Source organism: Littorina saxatilis, linkage group LG3 (assembly GCF_037325665.1).
Source record: "Littorina saxatilis isolate snail1 linkage group LG3, US_GU_Lsax_2.0, whole genome shotgun sequence".
Lineage (NCBI taxonomy): Eukaryota > Metazoa > Mollusca > Gastropoda > Littorinimorpha > Littorinidae > Littorina > Littorina saxatilis.
The window spans coordinates 54,658,659-54,682,335 of NC_090247.1; the positions used below are offsets into that span (position 1 = coordinate 54,658,659).

The 23,677-nt window shown below is 42.5% G+C and overlaps 1 protein-coding gene and 1 long non-coding RNA gene across 2 annotated transcripts in view; both read right to left on the bottom strand.

Annotated features, from left to right (window-relative positions):
- Positions 1-23,677, bottom strand: part of LOC138962694 (uncharacterized) — a 56,467-nt gene that overhangs the window by 18,970 nt on the left and 13,820 nt on the right. The gene's annotated exons all lie outside the window — the stretch shown is intronic.
- Positions 4,760-12,841, bottom strand: LOC138962692 (glutathione S-transferase P 1-like). Its single transcript, XM_070334617.1, has 7 exons — positions 12,715-12,841; positions 11,513-11,548; positions 9,686-9,880; positions 8,043-8,146; positions 7,064-7,120; positions 6,771-6,824; positions 4,760-6,148 (listed from the first exon to the last, which is right to left on the bottom strand). Coding segments are annotated over exons 1-7 (636 nt in total). The 5' UTR covers positions 12,716-12,841; the 3' UTR covers positions 4,760-5,959.

Consider the following 23,677-nt stretch of genomic DNA (forward strand, 5'->3'; position numbering starts at 1 on the left):
GGCTAGTTATCTCCCTTGTTTTTCTGATAACGTTCGTAAAAGGCTACAGATGTAAATACTTTGATGTAAAGAATAATCCTACAAAGTTTCAATCACATCCGATGAACTTTGTCAAAGATATAAAATGTCTAATTTTTCCTTTGACGCTGACCTGTGACCTTGAAAAAGGTCAAAGGTCAACGAAACCATCGTTAAAGTGTAGAGGTCATTGGAGGTCACGACTAAACAAAATATGAGCCCGATCGCTTTGATAGTTTCCGAGAAAAGATATAAAATGTCTAATTTTTCCTTTGACGCTGACCTGTGACCTTGAAAAAGGTCAAAGGTCAACGAAACCATCGTTAAAGTGTAGAGGTCATTGGAGGTCACGACTAAACAAAATATGAGCCCGATCGCTTTGATAGTTTCCGAGAAAAGTCCAACGTTAAGGTGGTGTCTACGGACGGCCGGCCGGACGGCCGGCCGGACGGCCGGCCGGCCGGCCGGCCGGACGGCCGGACAGACTAACACTGACCGATTACATAGAGTCACTTTTTCTCAAGTGACTCAAAAACCCAACCCAGATGCTGTGGCGGATGATGACATCATTAAGTTATTCCATGGAAAAAACTTTTGCTGCAGCATTTTTGTTTATCCGTACATATAATAATTATAATGTCATTAGGCCAAAAAAAAAAAGTCTGTTTACGGTATCCCGACCGACCCTCTTTTTTTTACGCGACCCTAGACTTTTTTTTTGGCATTTGGGGAGGAAAAAAAATGAATAAAAAAAAGTCTTTTCTTGCAAAATAACTTAAAACTGTTTTTAAAAAAAAAAAAAATAAATTCCCGACCTACCGACCCTATTTTTTTGCCTATGTTACCTAAGGCCAAAAAAAAAAATAGGTCTGTTTACGGTATCCCGACCGACCCTATTTTTTCGCGCGACCCTAGTTTTTTTTGGCATTTGGAAAAAAAATATAAAAAAAGAAGTCTTTTTTGGCAAAATAGCTTAAAAAATGTTTTTTTGGAAAAAAAATAAAGAAAAAAAAATCCCGACCTACCGACCCTATTTTTTTGGCCTATGTTACCGTAAACAGACCTATTTTTTTTTTTGCCTAAACAGACTTTTTTTGTTTTTACCTTATCAGCTAAGATATTCCTAGGCATGCAGCATCATGAGCATAAAAGAGCGCTTACTGCGGCAAAGAAAGTCATAGGCTACAGAGATCATAATTATGTATGCAGAACTAGAAATCAACATAATTATCTTTTCTCGTCACGTTATATGTCAAAGCAGCACCGCCCTGATATGGCCCTTCGGCTGGGCGTTAAGCAAAAAAAAAAAAAATCTTTTCTCGTTTACTCCAAATCATGAAGTAGTTACCAGTAGGATAAAGAATTCAGAGAAAGAAACAGTTTTTTTATCAACTAATTACATGTATACTAATTAATCATCATGCATGCAACCTGCCGATGTCACCTGGGATTCCTATGAAATATGAAAATGATGCATTGCCGAAGAAGTGGCCAACGTGTGAAGTTCATGACTTTGCTGGAGAAACTAAGGATTTGCACAGATTTGTCTTTGTAATAGTAAAAAGTTGCAGATCGATCCCAAGTGCCGGCTACATGTCAACATGTGACTGTCCATTTACTTTAATTTTAGCTTGTACTTTGATCTGGAAGCTAGTGCACATACAGATATTCTTCTTTCGAGATGTGCTTGAAGTGTCAATGTAGTCATGCATGCTCCTGTCCATGTGATGCAAAAAAAAAGAAAGTGGACCCATCAACACAAATGGTCACTCGATCACACCAATATTTGGGCACAAATTGACTTTTGGACATATCTCATCTCAGACAGTGATGCGGTTTGACTAGGTCACGTGAATTTTCATTTTCTTGGGTGCAGGTAGAAGATGCACAGTTTCAAGCATGTAAAAGCTACTTCAAACGACCTGTCACAAATACATGGGTGGGATTCTTCCGGTTTATTCCGGAAATCTTGATCGTAATGTCTGTGGTGACGTTTTTATGGTTGTTAATTATACAAATCCTTCAGCGTCTGGGCCCCCCCCCCCCTTAAAATTCTTCAGGATTCATAACATTGTTCAGTCCCACCCATGCAAATAAATTGTTAACAAATTTCTGTACTCTCACACAAAAATGCTAGTTTAGCAAAAACAGTTACACTGATTGCCATGCTATATCTAAACAATCACCACAAAAATAACAGAACAAAACAAACACATGAACCCATAAGTGGCATAACATCCAGGCAATAAACAAAAACGGTCACATTTATTTTCAAATGCTTTAATGACGTGTTTAAATTTACTGTTTAAAAAATCATCCATTCATTGCAAAAAGGGTACATGACATTGACAGTGAAATCACTGACTTAAAGCAATCAAAAATCAATTAAAATGAATTAATCTGCCTCCTCTATTCTCAGCTTCCCCAACCCCTTGGAAGAAAAAGAAAAAATCACAGGTGATCAAAATTGAGCTGTTTTTATAAAGATGTCTTTCAGAAACAATTTATAAATGCACAAAAAAGACTGAAATATAGGCAAACCATGTCTTGCCATGCAAAAACAGCTGTACTGTAGCAATGAAGAATGTCTGGGGGGAGGAGTAAGATTTCACTTACAGACTTGAATGCATGGATTGTGATAATTACCATAAACAAATAAAATGTAAAGCAGTACAAAAGTACACACACAAAAACAAGTGCGGTATACTTTTAAGTTAAAAATGCTTCTCATTAAAACAGAGCTTTTGTTTCTCACAGCTGTAAATCCTGTGTACATGTACTATATATATATGAAAGGTGTTTCAAATAATTCCTTCTCCTTTCCCATTAAAAAAGAAACAAAAAACTAGCTTTTCCCAGTAAGATGAACAAATCTAAAATAAAAATAAAACCATCCCTGTTCACACAAGCACCTGCACATAATACTTTACATAGCGGCACAAATGTTAGTTAGTAGTACATGTACATGTATAAAATACAAATAAAATGCATCAGAAAACAAATCCCAAACCAGGTGTACAGAAAGAAAATGTACAGTTTCACAATAGTTAAATCATTTTTCACTGGTGAGTGTAGATGGTCCATAAAATTGACAAATAAATCAAGTAATGACATGTTTTTAGCAACTCCTGTAAATGCTAATTAAGTACACGTAGAAAACAACTCCTCGTCTCTTTCTTTTTTTTTCTCAATAATGTTCAACCCAATAAAACAAACTGTGGGACTAGCAAAACAATAACAAATTATGTGTACTTTATGACATTTCTTGTTCTTTCTTTCTTTATTTGGTGTTTAACGTCGTTTTCAACCACAAAGGTTATATCGCGACGGGGAAAGGGGGGAGATGGGATAGAGCCACTTGTCAATTGTTTCTTGTTCACAAAAGCACCAATCAAAAATTTGCTCCAGGGGCCTGCAACGCAGTACAATACATTACCTTACTGGGAGAATGCAAGTTTCCAGTACAAAGGACTTAACATTTCTTACATACTGCTTGACCAAAATCTTTACAAACATATGACCATATTCTATACAAGAAACACTTAACAAGGGTAAAAGGAGAAACAGAATCCTAAGACATGCTGGGGAGCATCGGGTAAATATAACATGTAGCTGGCACCTTTGACATTTTTAACTACCTGAATAAGACACAGCTATACTACTGCTGACTGTCATAAATGGCATGCAGTCAAATACAGCAGTTTCCCTCATTTACTCTTCACAACTACAAGGCACAATTGAATAAATGCTGACATTTTTTTTACACCTGGTGTTTTTGTTGTGTGTTAAAGCTGCTGTACGTGCCTGAGGGGAGGACATATGGTTTAAGCACCAAGCATGAAACATTAGAAAACATCAATTTTTAAGAATTGAACACCTCATGTCCGCCCAAAACACACAGAAACATGCCCACAGTAAAATATAAATGCAATAAAACTGCAGGTGCCTGGATTTCCATTTGGCTTTGTCTTTATAGAATAACTCTCTTCCCCTGTGTAACGGTAACAAAATCACAATGATTCAACAAGAAAAAGTAAAAATATAACAACTACAAAAGCTAAACACAACACCCAACCATCTGGAAATGATCAGAGAAGATATTTAGACAGCTCAGACATGGGACTGGTCCGATTTTTATCGGAATTCCGATATGTATTTTCCTTAGCTCACAGACCATTCTTGAGATCGATGCAAATTCGTTGAGAAAAAAGGGGGGAGGGGGGTGGTGGTATGAACCGTTCAGCTGAAGCTGTCTGCGTCTAAAGTCAGTGCATTCGCACCCCAGCACTTGCGTGAACCCATAGGTGGTGGTATGAACCGTTCAGCTGAAGCTGTCTGCGTCTGAAGTCAGTGCATTCGCACCCCAGCACTCGCGTGAACCCATAGCAGTATCATGGGTCGCGTTTGATTGGCTGTCGATCTCCGACGATTATCGCCGGGGCTTAATTATTCACCGATGGCGGTTTGTGGGTTGTTTTGATTGGCTGCCGATCTCCAAACGCCGAAGGTGAAAAAGGTAGCATCATGGCGTCTGGATTCCGTATTGTTTTGTCGGCTGTGGAAGATCTTACGATCGACGACCAAAGTGTGAAAAACAAGTGGAAAGCCAACTGGCTGTCAGAAGAAGTGACTGTCACTATCAACAAGAAAGAAAGGCGCCAGCTCATTGGCGACAGTATCGCCAAGATATCCATTCCCGGTCAGGCCGTGTCCACGTGGTGCGACAACGGCCTCTGCTTGGTGTAGCATCTATGCATGGGGCAAGCTAGGAAAAGATAACTCTCGCTGCAAACCACGCCCACTCAAAAATCCGGTCGGCGATTTGGCTCCGGACCCCAGGGTCAGGTTACGGCAAAGTACGTCGTTTTGAGTGGTTGGTTGTGGACGATACTGACCGGTACCACTAGCAGATACATAGGGCTAGAGGTGCATCGACATTTTTTTCGCCAGGTCGCGAGAATTCTATAAAATAAATGCAAGCGAACTTTTGTCATTTTTTTCTTTTTGCGATAGGGCGAGTGCACCACCGAAATTAGTTGATGAGAACGTAGTCGGGTGTTTCATCTTTCATTAGCAACTGAAAAAATAAGGGGAAAGTTTTGTGTGTGTGTGATTGTTATAAATCACACTTTTGTTTAAAATGCTAAAACATATTATTCTTGTGTGTTTTATAGCTTTTTAAAAAGGCATGATCTCATTTTTTGCTATCAGGAGAGGCCCCAAAATGGCCTTTATAATTCTAACATTCATTTTCCCTGGACCCCGGCTCACTTTCCTACTTTTTGAACATTTGCTGGTCTCATGTCTGACAGCTAACATTTTCTCAGACAAAGATTCTTACTGATGTGCCTTCCCCAACCATGCAAGGAAAAAAGTTTAGCATTTTCAAAACGGCAACAGGATTCTAATTAAAGGGAGACAATGCATCATGGACTTCAACAAGAAAGAGAGTGTTACAATTATCTCCTTGCCATGCATCGGTCCTGATGTCTGCTGGGACATGTTGATACAAAAACAAAACAATGAACACCCCCAAAATGCTGTTTGTAACATTTTCAACACAGGCATAGGATGCATTCTTGCACTATACTAATACCACACTTGATGGTAAAAGAAACCTTCACTGTTCCCAGGAGACTGACATTTTTACACAGAACGCGGGTATAATTCTTAACAGAAATCATGTGCAGTTCACTTGCTGGTTACATGATCGTAACATGTAATGAGGTTAAAATGAAAAACAAGATTAATTGGTGCAGTGATTCACAATATTTGAATAACATAAAAATAGTCATTAAACGTATGATGCAAATCAGAATGACAGCGCCCTGAAAACTGCTTCAGCGAACAAAGCGAGTATTTGTCTGCAACATGTATTTCCAAAGAAGCCACACCCATAGCAACATTTTTCAAATCTTGACATTACATGCAAGCGGCACATTTACTGCTTTCCATTTCCATTAATGGCACGACTCTTGAAGCCCTCGGTCTGATGATAAGCAACAATCTTAGGGCGGGCAGCAATTTTAGCATGCCAGGACTTCAGTGTGGGAAATGCATCCAGGCATCCAGGGGAGAGAATCTGGTGGTTCTCCAGGAGGTCAAACAGATTGTAGTCCACAAACGACATCTGTAACACAACACAGGTCATGAAGATTTCCAAGGCATCTGTCAGCTTTATGGTGTTCATAAATAAAGTAAACAGATAAATAAATAAAAAAGACACATAAATAAAGGAAAAAAAACCACACTTCTTCTTCTGCTGCGTTCGTGGGCTGAAACTCCCATGTACACTCATGTTTTTTGCACGAGTGAAATTTTACATGTATGACCGTTTTTTACCCCGCCATTTAGGCAGCCATACGCCGTTTTCGGAGGAAGCATGCTGGGTATTTTCGTGTTTCTATAACCCACCGAACTCTGACATGGATTACATGATCTTTTTCGTGCGCACTTGGTCTTGTGCTTGCATGTACACACGGGGGTGTTCGGACACAGAGGAGAGGCTGCACACAAAGTTGACTCTGAGAAATAAATCTCTCGCCGAACGTGGGGACGAACTCACGCTGACAGCGGCCAACTGGATACAAATCCAGCGCGCTACCGACTGAGCTACATCCCCGCCCGGCACACACTACATCCACGAACAATTAAACAAACAAACAACAAATAACTCCACCCATTATACCATGAAAAGATACACTCAGATACAGACACATATAGTCACAAACATTCAGACACACATCACTTACTTTTCCACCCACAGCCGCTCCGGTGTCGCTGGCCTTGGAAGCTGACAGCAATTTCTGGAAAAAAATCAACAACAAAAATGTACTCAGCTATGACAATAGAGAGAGTGAGCAAGAGAGAAAGGGGGGGGGGGGGGGGAGAGAAAGAGAGAGCTAACTTGAAAACTGTTCACCCAAGGATGGTAGTGTTAGGTCCAAATGAACTTATTTTACTGCAAGACCATGCTAATCTGTACACAAAAAACAGACATTCATGTGCAAAGAAGACAGAGGTCAAGAGAGAAAGAAATTCTTACTTCAAATGGTTTCAGGTTGTTGGGCAGCTTCTCGATGTATTCAGCCTTTCCGTTCTCCTGCAAAGAAACACAGGTTATTACACTTTCTTACTTACATTTCCCTCACTCCTTATTTTATTCCACAGATTTTTTTTCGGTTTTACGAATACAAACACCCCCCCCCCCCCCCCCACCACCCATTAAAGTTAAAGAATTCCCATCTTGCTTTTCCAGATGTCTTGTTTATAACCTCAGTAAAATAACCTTAGTGTGCCAACATGTAGTCCAATCAGTGCAGCCTATTATTGTTCTATTTCTTGTTATTCTGTGACCTGCTGTGACATGAGCATTGATGCTCCTTTTTATGAGCATACAAAATCAAATTGAGAATTCCTTCCTTCTTTTGATCTCTCTGACCGAATCCCTGGTTGCTCTTATAGTCTTGGTATTAAATCATCATTTACTTTTACATGAAATAACAAGAGGCGAAGCCTTCAAGGCTCACGTAAGAAATAGACAAACAGTAACACAAACTCAATCACTCCGTCACACATACACACCCACACACACAGTAAGCTTAGGTGACACTGTGCAAGAAAGAGAGACACTAGATCTAGATCTGTCTGTCTGCATGTAGCCTACTTACAGGGACACGACTGCCAAATAGTCTCGGCCCGCTCAAAATAACAATGACCGAGACCACACACACCACGCGAGAGAGAAAGACTACAGGGAGGCATGCCGTCATGATGCATTAATTGACGTCAAACACTTTTGACCGTGACGTAATCTTATGCGAGCTTTATCCATAGTCTTGGATAACCACTCACACATAGACTCGGAAATGTTAAAGTTTCTACCACAGACATACACACACACGCACGCACACACACACACACACACACACACACGCACAAACGCACAGACAGACAAAGTTACGATCGCATAGGCTACACTTCGTGAGCCAAAAACTAATTTCCAGCAGAATAATGGTACTTACATAGTTTGTGTAAATGAGTTTTACATAAGCACCCCTCAGGTCTTCAACCCCATCGTTCAGCTCGTCAATTCTGGCAGCGGTCTTATCGTCGCTGCCATACAAGCCTATCGCAAAGGAGAAGACAATTAATACACACATGCAGACTCTTACTTTCATGCTTAATATACACAGCACTGGAAGGCTGCGGCATTAACCCTTACACTGGTGCAATTCTGTAACACATGTTACATAGCCACTGGTGAATTAACAGAGAAAAATAAATAAAAACGGTTATATGTGACCCTCCACCACGAAATGAGTCGCATGTCACCTTTTCATGATTTTCATATTTTTACATTTTCTTACAGAGTTTTTTTATTCTCTATCCAGTGGTGAAAACCGTTTTAGAAAAGAGAGAAAACTTTTGGAGTTATAAGCCTGCGACTATGGGGACACTCACACTGTTACTAGACACCTCCCGGACTTATATTAGGCCTAGCGCAGAACCGCGTGAGGTGACATGCGACTCATTTCGTGGTGGAGGGTCACATATAGGGTTTTTGCATCCATGGGAGGTAATCGGAACTGACCCAACAGTCTGAGCCAGTAGCGCGACATGTCGTGACAACCAGGTGACAGTACATGTAAAGTAGCGCGACATATATCGCGACAACCAGCCTAAGGGTTAGCATATGCCTTATGGTCAAGAATCTGTCAAGGTGTCTAATTTTTTTTAAAAACATTTTTAGACTTTTCAAAACCTGATTAGCAGAAGGTGAATCGTCAAGCAGGCAAGGGTGGTCCTGAAATTTTGTTGCCCAAAGAAACAGAATGGTGCACTCTGTGAATGTAACGGAGTGCTCAAATCACAAGAATCGTGCACCTTTGGAGGCAAAGCCAGTCAAACAGGATCAAGATTTCAGAGCCACGCTCAAGCAATCGCTAACCACGCGTGTCAATTTCACACGGCTGTCGTGACCTCGACCTCAAGAAAAAGGCACATGACCTAAGGCAAAACTGATTGTCACTAACACCTGTGCAAAGCGATCCAGCATTGCAACCACAGATCCTTAACTGCAATGTGTATATTTTCAAAAGGGATGGGGTCATAACTGCATAACATACTCATCGGAGTCAGTCATTTGCTACGATAGTTGTTTTAACTGGTCTACCATGTGCTTCCTGTTAGACCACCAACATTACATTACACTAGCTACCCCTCATCATTTTTCTGCGGAAGGTAATAAAGGATATGACATTGGATTGTAACAACATTGCACTATCCCTCACCATGTTTGCCAGCAAGGTAACATAGGATAACGTTGGCAGATTCCACTAACATTACATGTACATAATTACACTTTCCATCTCTGTGTTTGCGAGTAGGTAACAGAAAATAGGGTTGGATTGCACCAACATTGCATTACACTACCCCTCACCATGTTTGTAAGCAAGGTAACGACTTACGAGGGATAGCGTTTGACAATTGCACCAGCATTACATAATTACACTTTCCCTCACAGTGTTTGCAAGCAAGATAAGAGGATAGCGTTGCATGTTGGATTACACCAACATTATATTACACTATCCCTCCCCATGTATGCGAGCAAGGTAATGAAGGATGGCATTGGATTGCACCAACATTGCATTACACTATCCCTCACCATGTTTGCGAGCGAGGTAACGAAGGATGGCGTTGGACTGCACCAACATGAAGTCCCCGTCATACAGGGCGGGCACTTGACCGAAGGCCATCTTGGGTTTCCACTCAGCCAGGAACTTGTCAAAGGGCGCGCAGTTGGTCTCCTCATAGTCTTGGTCGTTGTCCACCAGCAAAATTCTGATAGCCTCCCCACGCCCTGAAAGATTATTGATTCATTTTTGTAATACATGTATGTATACATTATCATCCCACTGTTCTGTAATAAGTATCCCTCTTGATTATTTGTGTTCTCTGTCTCTCTTTCTCTCTCTCGTTTGCTCGCTGAAACTGTTGAATCTGTAGATGCTGAGAGTACAAGGATCGTTCCAGGAGAGTACATGAACAACTGAATGTTTTCATGTCAAAATTGCATACAATGGACTTTGTAGAGAAAGGAAAGCTTGCTGATTCAGTGAAAAATATTGGAAAGACAGCATGTCTGCTTGACTGCAGCTCCTTGAGTTTTGCAAGAATGGGATTTTACCCGGAATGTATTTCATGTACGGTAAGAAGACAATTGTTGCAAATTATATTGCCTGTCGACCATGCATGTATCAGTCACAGAACAAAATTTAACCTGACCAGGCATGCGTGTACTTCATCCACGGCCATGAAACTGGAACTGCGTGTTAGTTTAATGTTGCTGCAAATATTTACAATGTTGAACAACTTCCGTAGCGATAGAATATAAAATGATCGCCGAAATAGCTAGGGCTGTGTTAGAGTGAGACTATTCAATCCCAATCATCAGAATAGCAATATCAAAATTATGAATACACTTGGATTTAGTTAGGCAGAGGTCTTTGTATGTGACATTATACTTTTATGGCATACTTTTATGGCATACTTTTATGGCATACTTTTATAGGACGTGATTGTGTTTACGGGTTGCAGATATATAATTAAGTCCTTGAAATTGTATTCGAAATCTAAGTCTAACTCATAACTGATGGGGTTCGTACGCCTCGATCTATTCCTCCTTCTTCGACATTGACGGATAAATGTGGATATCTGGCCAGCCACATCTAACGATAACTACAGGGGTGTACCTTAACTTTTTTTGCTACCGGCCAGGGGGGCCGGTAAGTCGGAATCGAGAGGTTGCGTGTTCGACCCTGGGTCGGGCCGCTATTTTCTCCCCCCTTTCCTAACCTAGATGGTGGGTTCAAGTGCTAGTCTTTCGGATGAGACGAAAAACCGAGGTCCCTTCGTGTACACTATATTGGGGTGTGCACGTTAAAGATCCCACGATTGACAAAAGGGTCTTTCCTGGCAAAATTGTATAGGCATAGATAAAAATGTCCATCAAATACCCGTGTGACTTGGAATAAAGGCCGCGAAAGGTGAACATTCGCCTAACAGGCTTGAGGTTTGCTGGTCGATGTGAATGCGTGATATATTGTGTAAAAAATTCCATCTCACACGGCATAAAGCGCTTTGAACTTTGGATAAGGCGCTATATAAATAAAGAGAATAAATAGATAAAGAGAATAAATAAAAAATTGAACCGGCCCCCCAAAATCCCAACCGGCCCCCAACCGGCCGGGATTTCTTACAACCGCCCCAGTGGCTCGTCGCGTGCTAACCACATACACAAAAGACGTACATTCATACTTATTTAGTTATTATGCACACATGTGGATTTGCACTGCTAATAACTACCACAAACACACACAAAACTTGATGACTAAAATGCTATATATATATATATATTTTAATATAATGATAATTAACCTTGTTTTAATACAGAATTTAAAATACTATAAGTTACTATAATATTTGTGTTTACCTCTGACAGGAAAGTAGACTAGGTTGTACTTCGTCACTGCAACAAAGAGGAGAAGACTTTTCTGGTAATCTTGAACTTTAGCGTGTTAAATTCATAGCTCATAATTCAGAGGCATTTAAGTCTCCAAATTGGTAGAACCTGCACTTGTAATCATAACAAGTCATTTTAGATCCCTTTGAAGTTACGGAATGAACTCCGATGAACTGTACAAATGCATTTCGTTTACATGGGTCAAAGAAGGAAGGTATGCGAAGAAGGAATTATCCGTGTGACCGGACAAGGGAGACAACTCTTTCGTGTAAATGATGTCCCATGGTTGACAACGTACGCCATTTTCGGTGCATTTTCGTCGATTGAACCACAAAATTAATGCTTAAGTTTGGAGCTTAATCCGTCAATTAATTTCACGACAAAAGTTCTTTGGCTTGCTTACATGGACTTGCATCAAAAAGAAATAAAGAATGTCACTGGATTCTGAGCTATGAATTTAACACGCTAAAGTAAGATTACCACATTTCTTTTAAAACATTCATACAGTCATTGTGTACAAGGGCGGATCAATTCACTTTGGAGGGGGGGGTTACAAAATGACTGCGAAGATACAAGTTGACGGCGCCGAAGGCGCCTAAGCCTCCAGGGGGGTCCGGGGGCATGCCCCCCCGGAAATTTTTTTTATCCAAAGAAGCAAAATAGAGCTATCTGGTGCATCCTGAGCCAATAAATTACCTCTTTTTTGGGGGGGTGGGGGGGGTTACGTAACCCGTGTAACCCCCCCCAGATCCGCCCTTGGTGTAGCAGTTATAAGTACCACACACACATCCTCCCTCTGTAGTACAACACTCTTGAAACCTTTCTTAACTATGCCAAGTCTACTGATAGTGTTTATAACAGCACTCATTTCTTTGGCCCCCTTAATTCCCCCCAACCCCACCCAATAAAAACACATACAACATATATATATATATATCACGGTATATATCACTCTCTCGTGCGTGTGTGTGTATGTGTCTCTCTCAATCTGTCACTCTGCCCCCCCCCTCCCCCCCCACACACACTCAGGTAAATTGGCTAGCCATACGTATACGGTCCACAAAATGACCCCTTTCAAGTTTAGTTTTGCAGAGGTGCACTTCTAAAACTGGCAATACCTCCACATCACATCTAATGTCGACAGACTCTTTAAATGTGACATCTGCACTTACTGTCAGTTTGTTGGTATGTTCACACTGCAAAGAAAGACTTGTGCATCCAACAACAGAACAACGACAAAACTGAAGCGCCGACAAAAACAAGCCACGTTCAAAAGCCGGTCTCAGGTGCAATGCCGCAGCCTTGAACTTGGCCGTGATATTTGCATGCTTCTGGGCGCATGCGTCGAGGGGCGTGCGCTGGCCACTTTCGATTGCGAGTCATTTTCCATTCGACAAATCTGTATTAGTACAACCTTGCGGAGCAGGCTAAAATCCAACATAACCGTTAACGGTTTGGTGCAAGCAAACTCACCGTACTTTCTGGTGTGTGCTTCTTTTTTTTCCTCCTCGTTCTCCTCTCCTCATAAATTAAGTTATGATCCGGATGCCAAGCACGGTACAACGGCAGTCTCTTCAGTTTCATGCCGAAGGGAATTGTCCCCCGCAGCCTCGGGTACGCGGGTGCCGTACAATTTAGTCTGCATATAGGGTGTGGTTAGCCAGAAATCTTCCCGAATCGCAGCATCAGTTGAGTACCGCTGGAGCATGTCAACCTTCTTTTGCAAACTGCAACAGAGGAGTGACTCAGTCTCAGTATCTCAGTGTTAAGCTTAGTTTTATTTCTTGGACCAGGGGATTTCTGGTCGTTCTATTTCTGTCTCGCCTGTTTCAGCAACCGCTGGCACTGCAACATAGAATCAGTCTTTCAACAGCTAAATATGATGTTTTGTAATCGCCAAACCGGCTGTCGTTGCTCACTGGTTAAAATGACTCGACTTACGAGTGAGCCGGGCCGTTGGCCGTACACCCACCCCCCAAAAAACCACCCAACCACACACACACACACACACACACACACGCAGACAAACACACACACACACACATACACAACAATAACAACAACAAACAAATAAACAAACAAACAAACCCAACAAAACCCCAAAACAACAACTTGACCGTGACCAACAACACCACCACCACTCAGAACAACAACAACGCGGCCGAAACAACACTGACACCGGCGCTGAACTTGACACACACACACACACACACACCCGCACACACACACACATTCACACACAAACTGCAAACACACACACACACACACACACACACACACACACACCAGTGCACGCACGCACTGACGCACGCGCAACAACTGAACACTGACTGACATACACAAACACACACGAAACTGAACTAAAACAAACAAAGAAACAAACAAACACTGCACAATCCAAAAATCAATAACTGGTGAAAGTATTTCAATCAAGGGAAAATACAGAACTAACATGTGCTGACCTAAGAGGGGTCAGGACACCCACGTAAAGGAAATAAATCAAAACTGAAATGAGAAATTGGGCCCCATGTTAAGTCATTGTTGTGTGGTCTATCATTTCGATCATACTCTTTCTGGGACCAGGCTACCTCCAAATCAGTAGTGGGACGACCATCCCCAACCCAGCGGGTCACAGGTGGTGGATAGTGAACGGCCCTTAGAAATAGGGGTTAGCTGCGAATAAGCTAACTTTAGCAAATAAGCAGCCCCGAACCAACTGGCGATGTTCCTACCATGACGAGGTAGAGGGTGGCTCCACTACTTCTACAAAATGCCTTACATGTTTGTTTGTTTGTTTGTTTGTTTGTTTATATCAGGGCGGTGCTGCTTTGACATATAACGTGCGCCACACATAAGACAGAAGTCGCAGCACATGCTTCATGTCTCACCCAGTCACATTATTCTGACACAGGACCCTAGCACTAACCCCATAATGCCAGAAGCCAGGCGGAGCAGCCACTAGATTGCCAATTTTAAAGTCTTAGGTATGACCCGGCCGGGGTTCGAACCCACGACCTCCCGATCACGGGGCGGACGCCTTACCACTAGGCCAACCGTGCCGGTTGCCTTACATGTTCAATGACAGGTTCATAATGGCGATTAAGCCGCCATAAAAGCTCTAGCTACGGGGAAGGACACCCCGGAGAAACAAACCCGGGCAGACGATGCTCGTCAGCTTTGGTCGGCAAATTGTCTTCCAGAAGGAAACTGGAATAATTAGAAAACCAGGAGAGCTGAAGACGGAGGTACTAGGCCATTGGCGCTCTCTAAACAACCATGGTACCACGCATATACACACAAAATGATATTGTCAGACCAAAGCGACACCTATGGCGCTCGCCCATTGAGGTCCCTCCAGGGTGGAGCAGCGCCGGGCTCTGCGCCTCAACAGAGCCCACCCCCAGCGACTGGAGGTCCCTCCCGCCGAAGTTCTAAACCGCCTCGACACGCCAGGGGGCGGGGGAGGACTACGACTGGCAGCATGCACATCAGGACCCTCCAAGAAGCATCAGCCTCTTATGGTGATGCATTGGAATGCAGAAAGAGTTCTGAACAAGAAAGTGAAACTAGAACACATCCTGCACGAGAAAAACATCAGCGTCTGCTGCATTCAGGAGACTCATCTACAGAGCAGCAAGTCCTTCAAGATCCGAGGCTACTAGTGCTTCAGGTCAGACAGAATTGACAGACACAAAGGCGGAATCCTGACTCTTGTTAGGAACAACATTCCTGCATGGAAGTCAGAGTAGAGGTGAAAGACAAAAATCCGTTCCTTATCTCCTCCCCCGACGGATCGGATAGAGAGGTACCAGCAACAAAGGTGGTTATTGGAAATGTACCTCTGTCCTTTTCGGACAAGGAGATCATACAATGCATGAGATCTCTGAAGATCAACATAAGATCAAAGCTCATTGCAGAGAGAGACAGAGACGCAAATGGCAAGCTCACAAGGTGGAAAACCGGTAGACGTTTTCTTTACATCGACGTCCCTACCACTCCTTTGGAGAAAGTCTTGCAGATAGGTCCTTTCAAGGCAACCCTATTCCACCGGGAACAAAAAGTACAAAAACAATTTGTGGACTGTGGACAGTGCCTTCAGAAAGGTCACAGATCTGAAGAGTGCACAAATGAGGTCAAGTGTCGTCAGTGCTACAACGATGGACACAAAGCAGGAGACCCCACATGCAACTTGACACCAGAGGTGCAAACAGTGGACGAAACAAGCAGAACAGACAACAAACAAGTAGAAGCATCGGGAGAAGATTCCAGGAAGCCCAGGAACAGATCTGAAAGCAGAGGCCGCCAGCCTCAAAGAGCCCAGAGCCGCTCGAAAGGTGGAGGAATGAGCCAGTCGAGGTTGAACTTCAGACCAGATGGAGCCGCACGCTCGGGATCCAGGAAACGACGGCGCTCTGTTGGAGCGACACCCCCAACACAGCCAGAAAAGCAAGTACGTCAGCCGGACCAGGAAGAGGACGGAAGAGGACCGGCATCCGAAGACGAAAACGAGGAGTTCAGTGACGTCTTGGGATGACAGAGCGTCAACTTGAGTAGATCCTTTTTGGTGTTCGGTCTTGGCTTTGTTTCTACGATTTTGAGTTAGGATTTGTGAATTTGGTCGAAGACTGAGTTGGTAAATCTCTTTTGTCGGGATGGAGCGTTTACGTATGATCTCGTTAAATACCAGAGGTTTAAAAAATAAATTAAAAAGAAACGCAATGTTTACCTTTTTAAAGCAGCAGAAGGTTGATATAGCCTGCCTGCAGGAAACACACATAACAGAACAAGACGTGTCTATTTGGGAAAAACAATGGGATGGAAAGATGTTTTATAGTGAAGGAACGCATAATAGCAGGGGAGAACTTATCCTTGTTTCAAAGCATTTTGTAGGGGAAGTGAGTTTATTGAAGAGTTATGATAGAATATTAGTAATTTCTGTTATAAAAGAAGATAAAGAGTATATTGTAGTTAATATGTATGCTCCAAATGTAAGCCAAGAAAAAGTAAGATTTTATAATAAGTTGAACTCAGTGTTGCTAAAGTATACGGAAGAAAAAGTGTTGTTAATGGGAGACTTTAATTTAGTTATGTCAAATGAGTTGGATATCATTGCTGGTGAAAATCATAAACAAAATGAAGTTGAGTTGTTGAAAGATATAATATTTAGACTGAATATGAGTGATGTTTGGAGAATGTTGCATGGCGAGGAAAAAGAGTATACATGGTGCAGACGTAACCCTTTTATCGCACGGCGACTGGATTATTGCTTTGTAACAGAGGACATTATTCCAAACTGTGTAAGTTGTGAAATTGTGTCGGTTGCAAATACCGATCACAGAGGGGTTTTGGTGGAAATGTGTGATTCCCAATTTGTACGGGGCCCAGGCTACTGGCGCTTTAATAATTCCTATTTGAAAGATCAAGCATTTGTTGAAAAAATGAATGCGTTAATAGAGGAGATGTGTAATAATGTGCCTAGGGGTGCTAATGCTCAGGATCAATGGGAAACATGTAAATCAAACATTAAATCGGTTTGTATAGAATTTGGTAAATCAAGGTCAAGAAGCCAGAAGAATGAATTTGTAGATTTACAAGCAAAGTTGCAACAGTTGGAAAAACATTGTGCAGAACAACCTAATAATGAGAAATTGCAGGCAGAAATGTTTAATGTTAAATCGAAATTGGAAATAATGACCATGGATAAAGCAAGAGGAGCTCATGTACGATCAAGAGCTAAGTGGGTAGAAGAAGGAGAAAGAAATACGAAATATTTTTTGAATTTGGAAAAAGTACAAGCCCAAAATAATGTGATGACACATGTGAGGGCAAGTAATGGTGATATTGTTGATGATCAATTTCTTGTGTTGAATGAACAAGTGCAGTATTATAAATGTTTGTATGGTAAAAGTCCAGAAAGTCAGGAACGCATCAGGGCAGAAGCAAAGGAATTTTGTGATGAAGAAGAATTGGTTAAATTAACGAACGAAGATAGTAATGTATGTGAAGGGATGTTGACGGAAGCAGAGGTGGCAGCAGCATTAAAGATGATGAAAAATGGTTCATCACCTGGAAGTGACGGACTCACTACAGAGTTTATTAAAATGTTTTGGAATAGATTAAAGAGCATGATTACAGACTCGTTTAATGAAGCCTTTCGTAATAATAATTTGTCTTTTACGCAAAAACAAGGAATAATTAAGTTATTACAAAAAAGTACAGAATTACCCAGGGAAGACCTTAATAATTGGCGTCCAATTACCCTACTTAATACAGATTATAAGATCTTGGCAAAGGTTTTAAATCAGAGATTGAGTTCGGTTATTTGTAAGTTAGTAAATGAAGATCAAGTTGGTTACATAAAAGGAAGGAATATTGGAACCGTGATTCGTACAATAGATGACGTAATAGAGTATTTAAATCGAACGAATAAGTCTGGGTTTATATTGGCCCTTGACTATCGTAAAGCGTTTGATTCCATTTATAAGGAATTTATGATAGAAGCATTTAGATCATATGGTTTTGGTGAAGATTTTCAAAAATGGGTTAAGCTTTTAATGACAGACACTTTTAGTAGTATTAATCACGGAGGGTGGATTTCAGAACCGTTTCCCTTGAAGTGTGGTATAAGACAAGGTTGTCCATTTTCACCCCTGGCCTTTATATTGGCGGTGGAAATACTTGCCATTAAAATTAGGAAAAGTGATATAACGGGTGTTGAATTACCCTCAAAGGTGGGCGAGGAGAGTGCCCTAAAAATTAAACAGTTAGCAGACGATACAACAATATTTTTACAGAACAGTGGTGATGTCTTTAAAGTTAAAGATATAATAATACAGTTTGCAAAGTTTTCAGGACTGACCCTGAATGTTAATAAAACCAAATAATGAAAATTGGACAGCATTGTGGTCAGCAAAAGTTGCCCTTTGAGTGCACAGAGAAGATTAAGATTTTAGGTATATATTTCGTAAATAATGATAGAGCAATAACTGTTGAACAGAATTGGGTATTAAGAGTTCAGAAGATTAAGAAGTTGATTAAGATATGGAGTCGACGAGATTTAAGGATTCACGGTAAAATTGTAATAATCAAATGTTTTTTTATTTCACAGCTAGTATTTGTGATGCAGACGATTGGATTGCCAGAGCGGGTTTTGACAGAGTTAAATAGATTGTTTTATAAGTTTATTTGGCAGAGAAAGTGTTCGAATAAAAAAGCATTTGAAAAAGTGAAAAGAAAAGTAATGGAGAAAGAAATAAGTGAAGGTGGGTTGAAAATGCTAAATGTGCACAGGATGCAAGAGTCTTTTTATTTACAATGGGTCGGACGTTTGTATGAAGAGAAGGGAGCAAATTGGACGTTTATACCACTATGGTTTCTGGGACATGTTGTTTCAGGGTATGGTTGTTTTGATTTGAATGTTAAACCGAGTAAGGAATTGAATTTGACAATGATTGGAAGCCCATTTTGGCAGAGGGTAGTGTGGACACACTTGAGTTACAAGCGTAGGATGGAACATGATAAGATTGATGTAAACAATTTTTATAAACAGATTTTGTGGAGTAATGATTTGATTCGGTATAAAGGGAAAATGTTGTTTTATTTGTATTGGAAAAATGCTGGGATTGAACGAGTAAGTGATTTGTTTATAGTGGAAGAAAAGAGATTGAAGTCAGCAGCAGAGGTATATACACAAATTGGAAAGAATAATGCAAATATTTTATTGGATTATTGGGCATTAATAAACGCATTACCCAAAGTATGGATTAATTGGATTGAAAATAAACATATTATTGTCCAGATGGATAAGCAATTGTTTGATGGTAGCCTGTATATGATAAAAATAAGCCAAATACGAAAAATGATAGAAAAGAAAAGTGTAGATACTGCTGTAGAAAAACCTTGTGTATATAATTTTTGGTTGAGGAAGTTTGGTGTACAAGTAGATAAGGAAATTTGGACACTTGCCCATGTTTCCAAAGAAGTGAGGTTAAGAGAATTGCAATGGAAAATCTTACATAACATATATCCAACAAATATTTTGTTATGTAAAATGCAAGTCAGGGAGAATAACAGATGTTGTATTTGTTGGACGGAAGTTGATTTTGTTGAACATTTCTTTTATGAGTGCATACCGGTAAAGTTGTTTTGGACGAAGATAGAAAACTGGATAGAGGAAAAGGCTGGATTGAGGGTTAATTTTAAGATGCAGGATATAATATTTGGCTATCAAGACACAAGTTGTTGTAAAAAGATGAGAAATTTTGTAAATCACGTAATATTAATTGGGAAAATGTGTATTAGTATTTTTAGAAAGACAACTTGTCAGGGATCAGTGTTCGTAATTTTCGAGTTTCAAATATTAAGTAGAAAATTTGATTTGTAAATATAAGGAATATTTCAAAAAAAAAAAAAAAAAAAAAAAAACCATTCCTGCATGCGAGACAGCAGTTCACATGGAGGGAGCTGAATATCAGATGATGAGAATCAAGCTGAAGACAGCGGAGTTACACATCCTCAACTTTTACTGTCCCAACAACCGCCCGCTCAGCCTTGACACCATTCAAGTTCCAGACTCAAGCTTTCTTGCAGCCGGTGATTTCAACAGTCACTCCCAGTGTTGGGGCTATGACCACATGGACCATCGAGGTGAGGAGATCGAAAACTGGCAGGACGACAACAAACTCATCCTCATCAACAAACCTCATGACCCCCCCCCCCCACCTTCTACTCCAGAAGTTGGCGCACCACGTCAACCCCAGCCCCGGCTCTCTGCACTGAAGATGTCGACAGGGGCATCCATCCAGAAGTAGGAGAGCCTGAGCAGCTCGGAGGCAGTGACCACAGACAGGTGTTCTTATCCATTGACAAGAGCAGTCCCACCAGTCCTATGTTCACACGCTGGAACTACAAGAAGGTAAAGTGGGGTCTCTTCAAACACCGAACCAACTATCTCACCACAGACATCCAAGTTGAAGGAAGAGATATCAACCGTGTAGTCAGAGATTTTAACGCTGCCAAGGAATCCATTCCAAGAGGATCCCGAAAGGACTACACCCCGTACTGGAGCAACCAACTACAACAACTACTAGACGAAATGACGGAAGCCCGTGAAGAAGCAGAACATAACCCGTCAGATAAGGCCACTCTCCGACTCCAGCAAACCAAGGCCCACTTTCTCAAGGCAAAACTCCAAGCCAGGCGCAAGAGCTGGAGAGAGAAAACAGCAGCCCTGAACCTTGAGAAGGACGGAAAGAAACTCTGGAGGATCATGGGCCAAATCAATGACGAGCAGCAAAGAAACCAGAAAATCACGCTAGAGGAGAATGGTGAAATGCTGACGGGGAGGAAAGCCACAAACCGCCTTGCAGACCAATATGCAAAGGAGAGCAATGTCCCCATCCGCAAGGAACAACAGCGTGAAACCAGAAAAGAGCAGAGAGAGCGGCCGAGTCACACCACGCCTGTTGGCCCCATGAAGCAGCCCCTAACACCCCACGAGCTAAATCAGTCCTTGAAGAAGCTCAAAACAAAGAAATCGCCAGGGCCAGATGGAATCACCAATGAGATGCTAAAACACCTGGGAAACACTGCTGTCATCAAACTCCTTGATGTTTTCAACCACAGCTGGGCAACAAGCACCCTTCCACAGATCTGGAGAGAAGCCTGCATGATTCCGGTTCTGAAGAAAGGGAAAGACAAAAGGAAGGCTGCAAGCTACCGCCCAATCAGCCTCACCAGCTGTGTTGTAAAATCTATGGAGAGGATAATAAACCAGCGTCTTTTCTGGTATCTCGAAACAAACTCCATTCTTGCACCAGAACAGGCAGGCTTCAGAACTTTCCGCAGCCCCGAAGAACAAGCAACTTATCTCGCCCAAGAAGTAGAGGACGCTTTTCAGAGACAAGAGCTTGTCTTCACCGCGTGGATAGACCTCCAAAAGGCATTTGACAAAGTCTGGACAGATGGACTCCTGGTGAAACTGCAAAGAAGTGGCGTGGCAAGCAACATGCTACGTTGGATAAAGTCCTACCTCCACAACCCCCGAGCCAGAGTCACCGTTGACGGCAGAAAAGGCAAGAAAGTTCTGCTGCGACATGGAGTCCCCCAAGGAGGCGTGCTCTCGCCGACTCTATTCCTAGTCTTTATCAATGACATGGTCGAAACACTCCCAAACAGAATCCATGCTGCCCTCTATGCTGACGACTTGGTGATGTGGTGTACAGAAGAACATGCCACCACAGCCACATGCAGAATGCAACTAGCGATCGACAACCTGGTTGCATGGGCAGAGGACTGGAATGTCAGCATCAACAGAGAAAAGTCCTCCACCACACTCTTCACCCTGTCTCCAAAACAGAAAGCAGGCACCATCAAGCTGGATGGAACATCCCTGAAAACAGAAGAGGAAGTTACATACCTCAGCGTCACTTATGACAAGAAGCAAACATGGAGACCCCGCATACAGAAAGCTGAAGGCAAAGCGAGACGGAAAATATCTATCTTGCGCAAGTTGGCAGGAACCACTTGGGGTGCCAACGAAAACATACTTAAGCGGGTATACGAAGTCCGACCCCACCTTGAGTACGGATCCCCAGCATGGTCGACAGCAGCAAAGTCTCATCTACAAGGCCTGGATAAGGTGCAAAACCCGGCTCTTCGAGTCATCGCTGGAGCCATGAGGTCCACACCCATCAAGACCATGGAAGAGACTGTTGGGCTGAAGCCGCTCAGCGACAGAAGAGACGCCAAGATCATGGTGCAGGCTGAGAAGTACAAAGGCCTACCCAACCACCCCATGCACCACAAGCTGGAAGGTCTCACAAAGAACCGGCTGAAGCGCAGCAGTTTTGTTCATGAGAGCAAAAGACTGTCCAGAGGGTACACAGATCAGTTACCATCCACAACACTGCCCTTGAACACCTCTGACACACCCCAATGGAAAGACAGTCAAACAAAACTCCAAATCAAGATGACCGTCCCACAGATTGCCCCAAAAGATTGCCAGAGCGACCATGCCAGACGCAGTCTCACCCTGGCCATGATTGCAGATCAGTACCCCTGTGAATCCTGGATCCACGTCTACACTGATGGCTCTGCAACTGACGCCGTGGCCAACGGAGGAGCTGGCGTGTATGCATCCTTTCCTGAGGGGCACACCACTACCGCTAACATTCCCACTGGAAAGCACTGCTCCAACTACAGTGCAGAAATCCAAGCCCTCGTGCAGGCTGCATCCATTATTCAGGACTCCTCTAGCGAATGTCTTCAGGCGGTCTTCCTCACAGATGCACTCTCAGTTCTGGAGGCCCTCGCAGGGGGAAAACGTCCACACCTCATGGAGAAACTCCACAACGTCGAACAACAAAGGCGAGTGGTACTGCAGTGGTTACCTGCCCACTGCGGGATCCCCGGAAATGAGAGGGCAGACAAGCTCGCCAAACTCGGAGCACAGGGAGACCAAACAGACAACCCTGTCAGCTTCATGGAGAAGAAAACCCTCATCAAGGCAGTATTTAGGCCCCCAAAACGGAAGGATGATTATCATCTCCTCACGCGACATGAACAAGTCGTGCTGATGCGACTCCGCACTGGGCATAACCGCCTAAATGCCCACATGTCCCAAAAGATGAAGCTGGTCCCCTCCCCTACGTGCAGCTGTGGACTAGAGGACCAGACCACTGAACACATCCTCCAGCGATGCACCATCCTTGAGAGTCTGAGAAAAACCGTGTGGCCAACTGCAGTCTCCCTCCACTGCAAGCTGTACGGAGGAAAGGAAGACCTGGAGAAGACGGCATCATTCGTCTCGCTGTCCGGGCTGACAAAATAACTAGTGTGATCGACAAGAAGAAGAAGAAGATCATACTCTTTGGGCCCATTGGCAATACTGGGACGTTCGGGTCGCTACCGCCAAAGATACATGGTACGTGTCTAAGTGCAACCTGCTATCTGCATTTTGGGTTAGGGTTAGGGTTAGAATACCCGAGGTCTTTGAAGTGCCAAAGTGGTTTCATCGGGGTGGGACATGTATACCATTTCTGAATCAACACATACAGTTTGCCCGTGTCCATCCCAGCCTAGATTCGAACCTGATTTGAGGATAATAAGTCCAGTGCTGGCGCTCTGCCGAACAAA

What these genes read in the sequence shown, in the direction of transcription:
- LOC138962692 (XM_070334617.1), bottom strand. An exon ending in ACAACCTGAAACCATTTGAA is followed by an intron (nt 6,825 to 7,063) that starts GTAAGAATTTCT and finishes ATTTTTTTCCAG; the next exon opens with AAATTGCTGTCAGCTTCCAA. An exon ending in GAGCGGCTGTGGGTGGAAAA is followed by an intron (nt 6,149 to 6,770) that starts GTAAGTGATGTG and finishes GTTGTGTTACAG; the next exon opens with ATGTCGTTTGTGGACTACAA.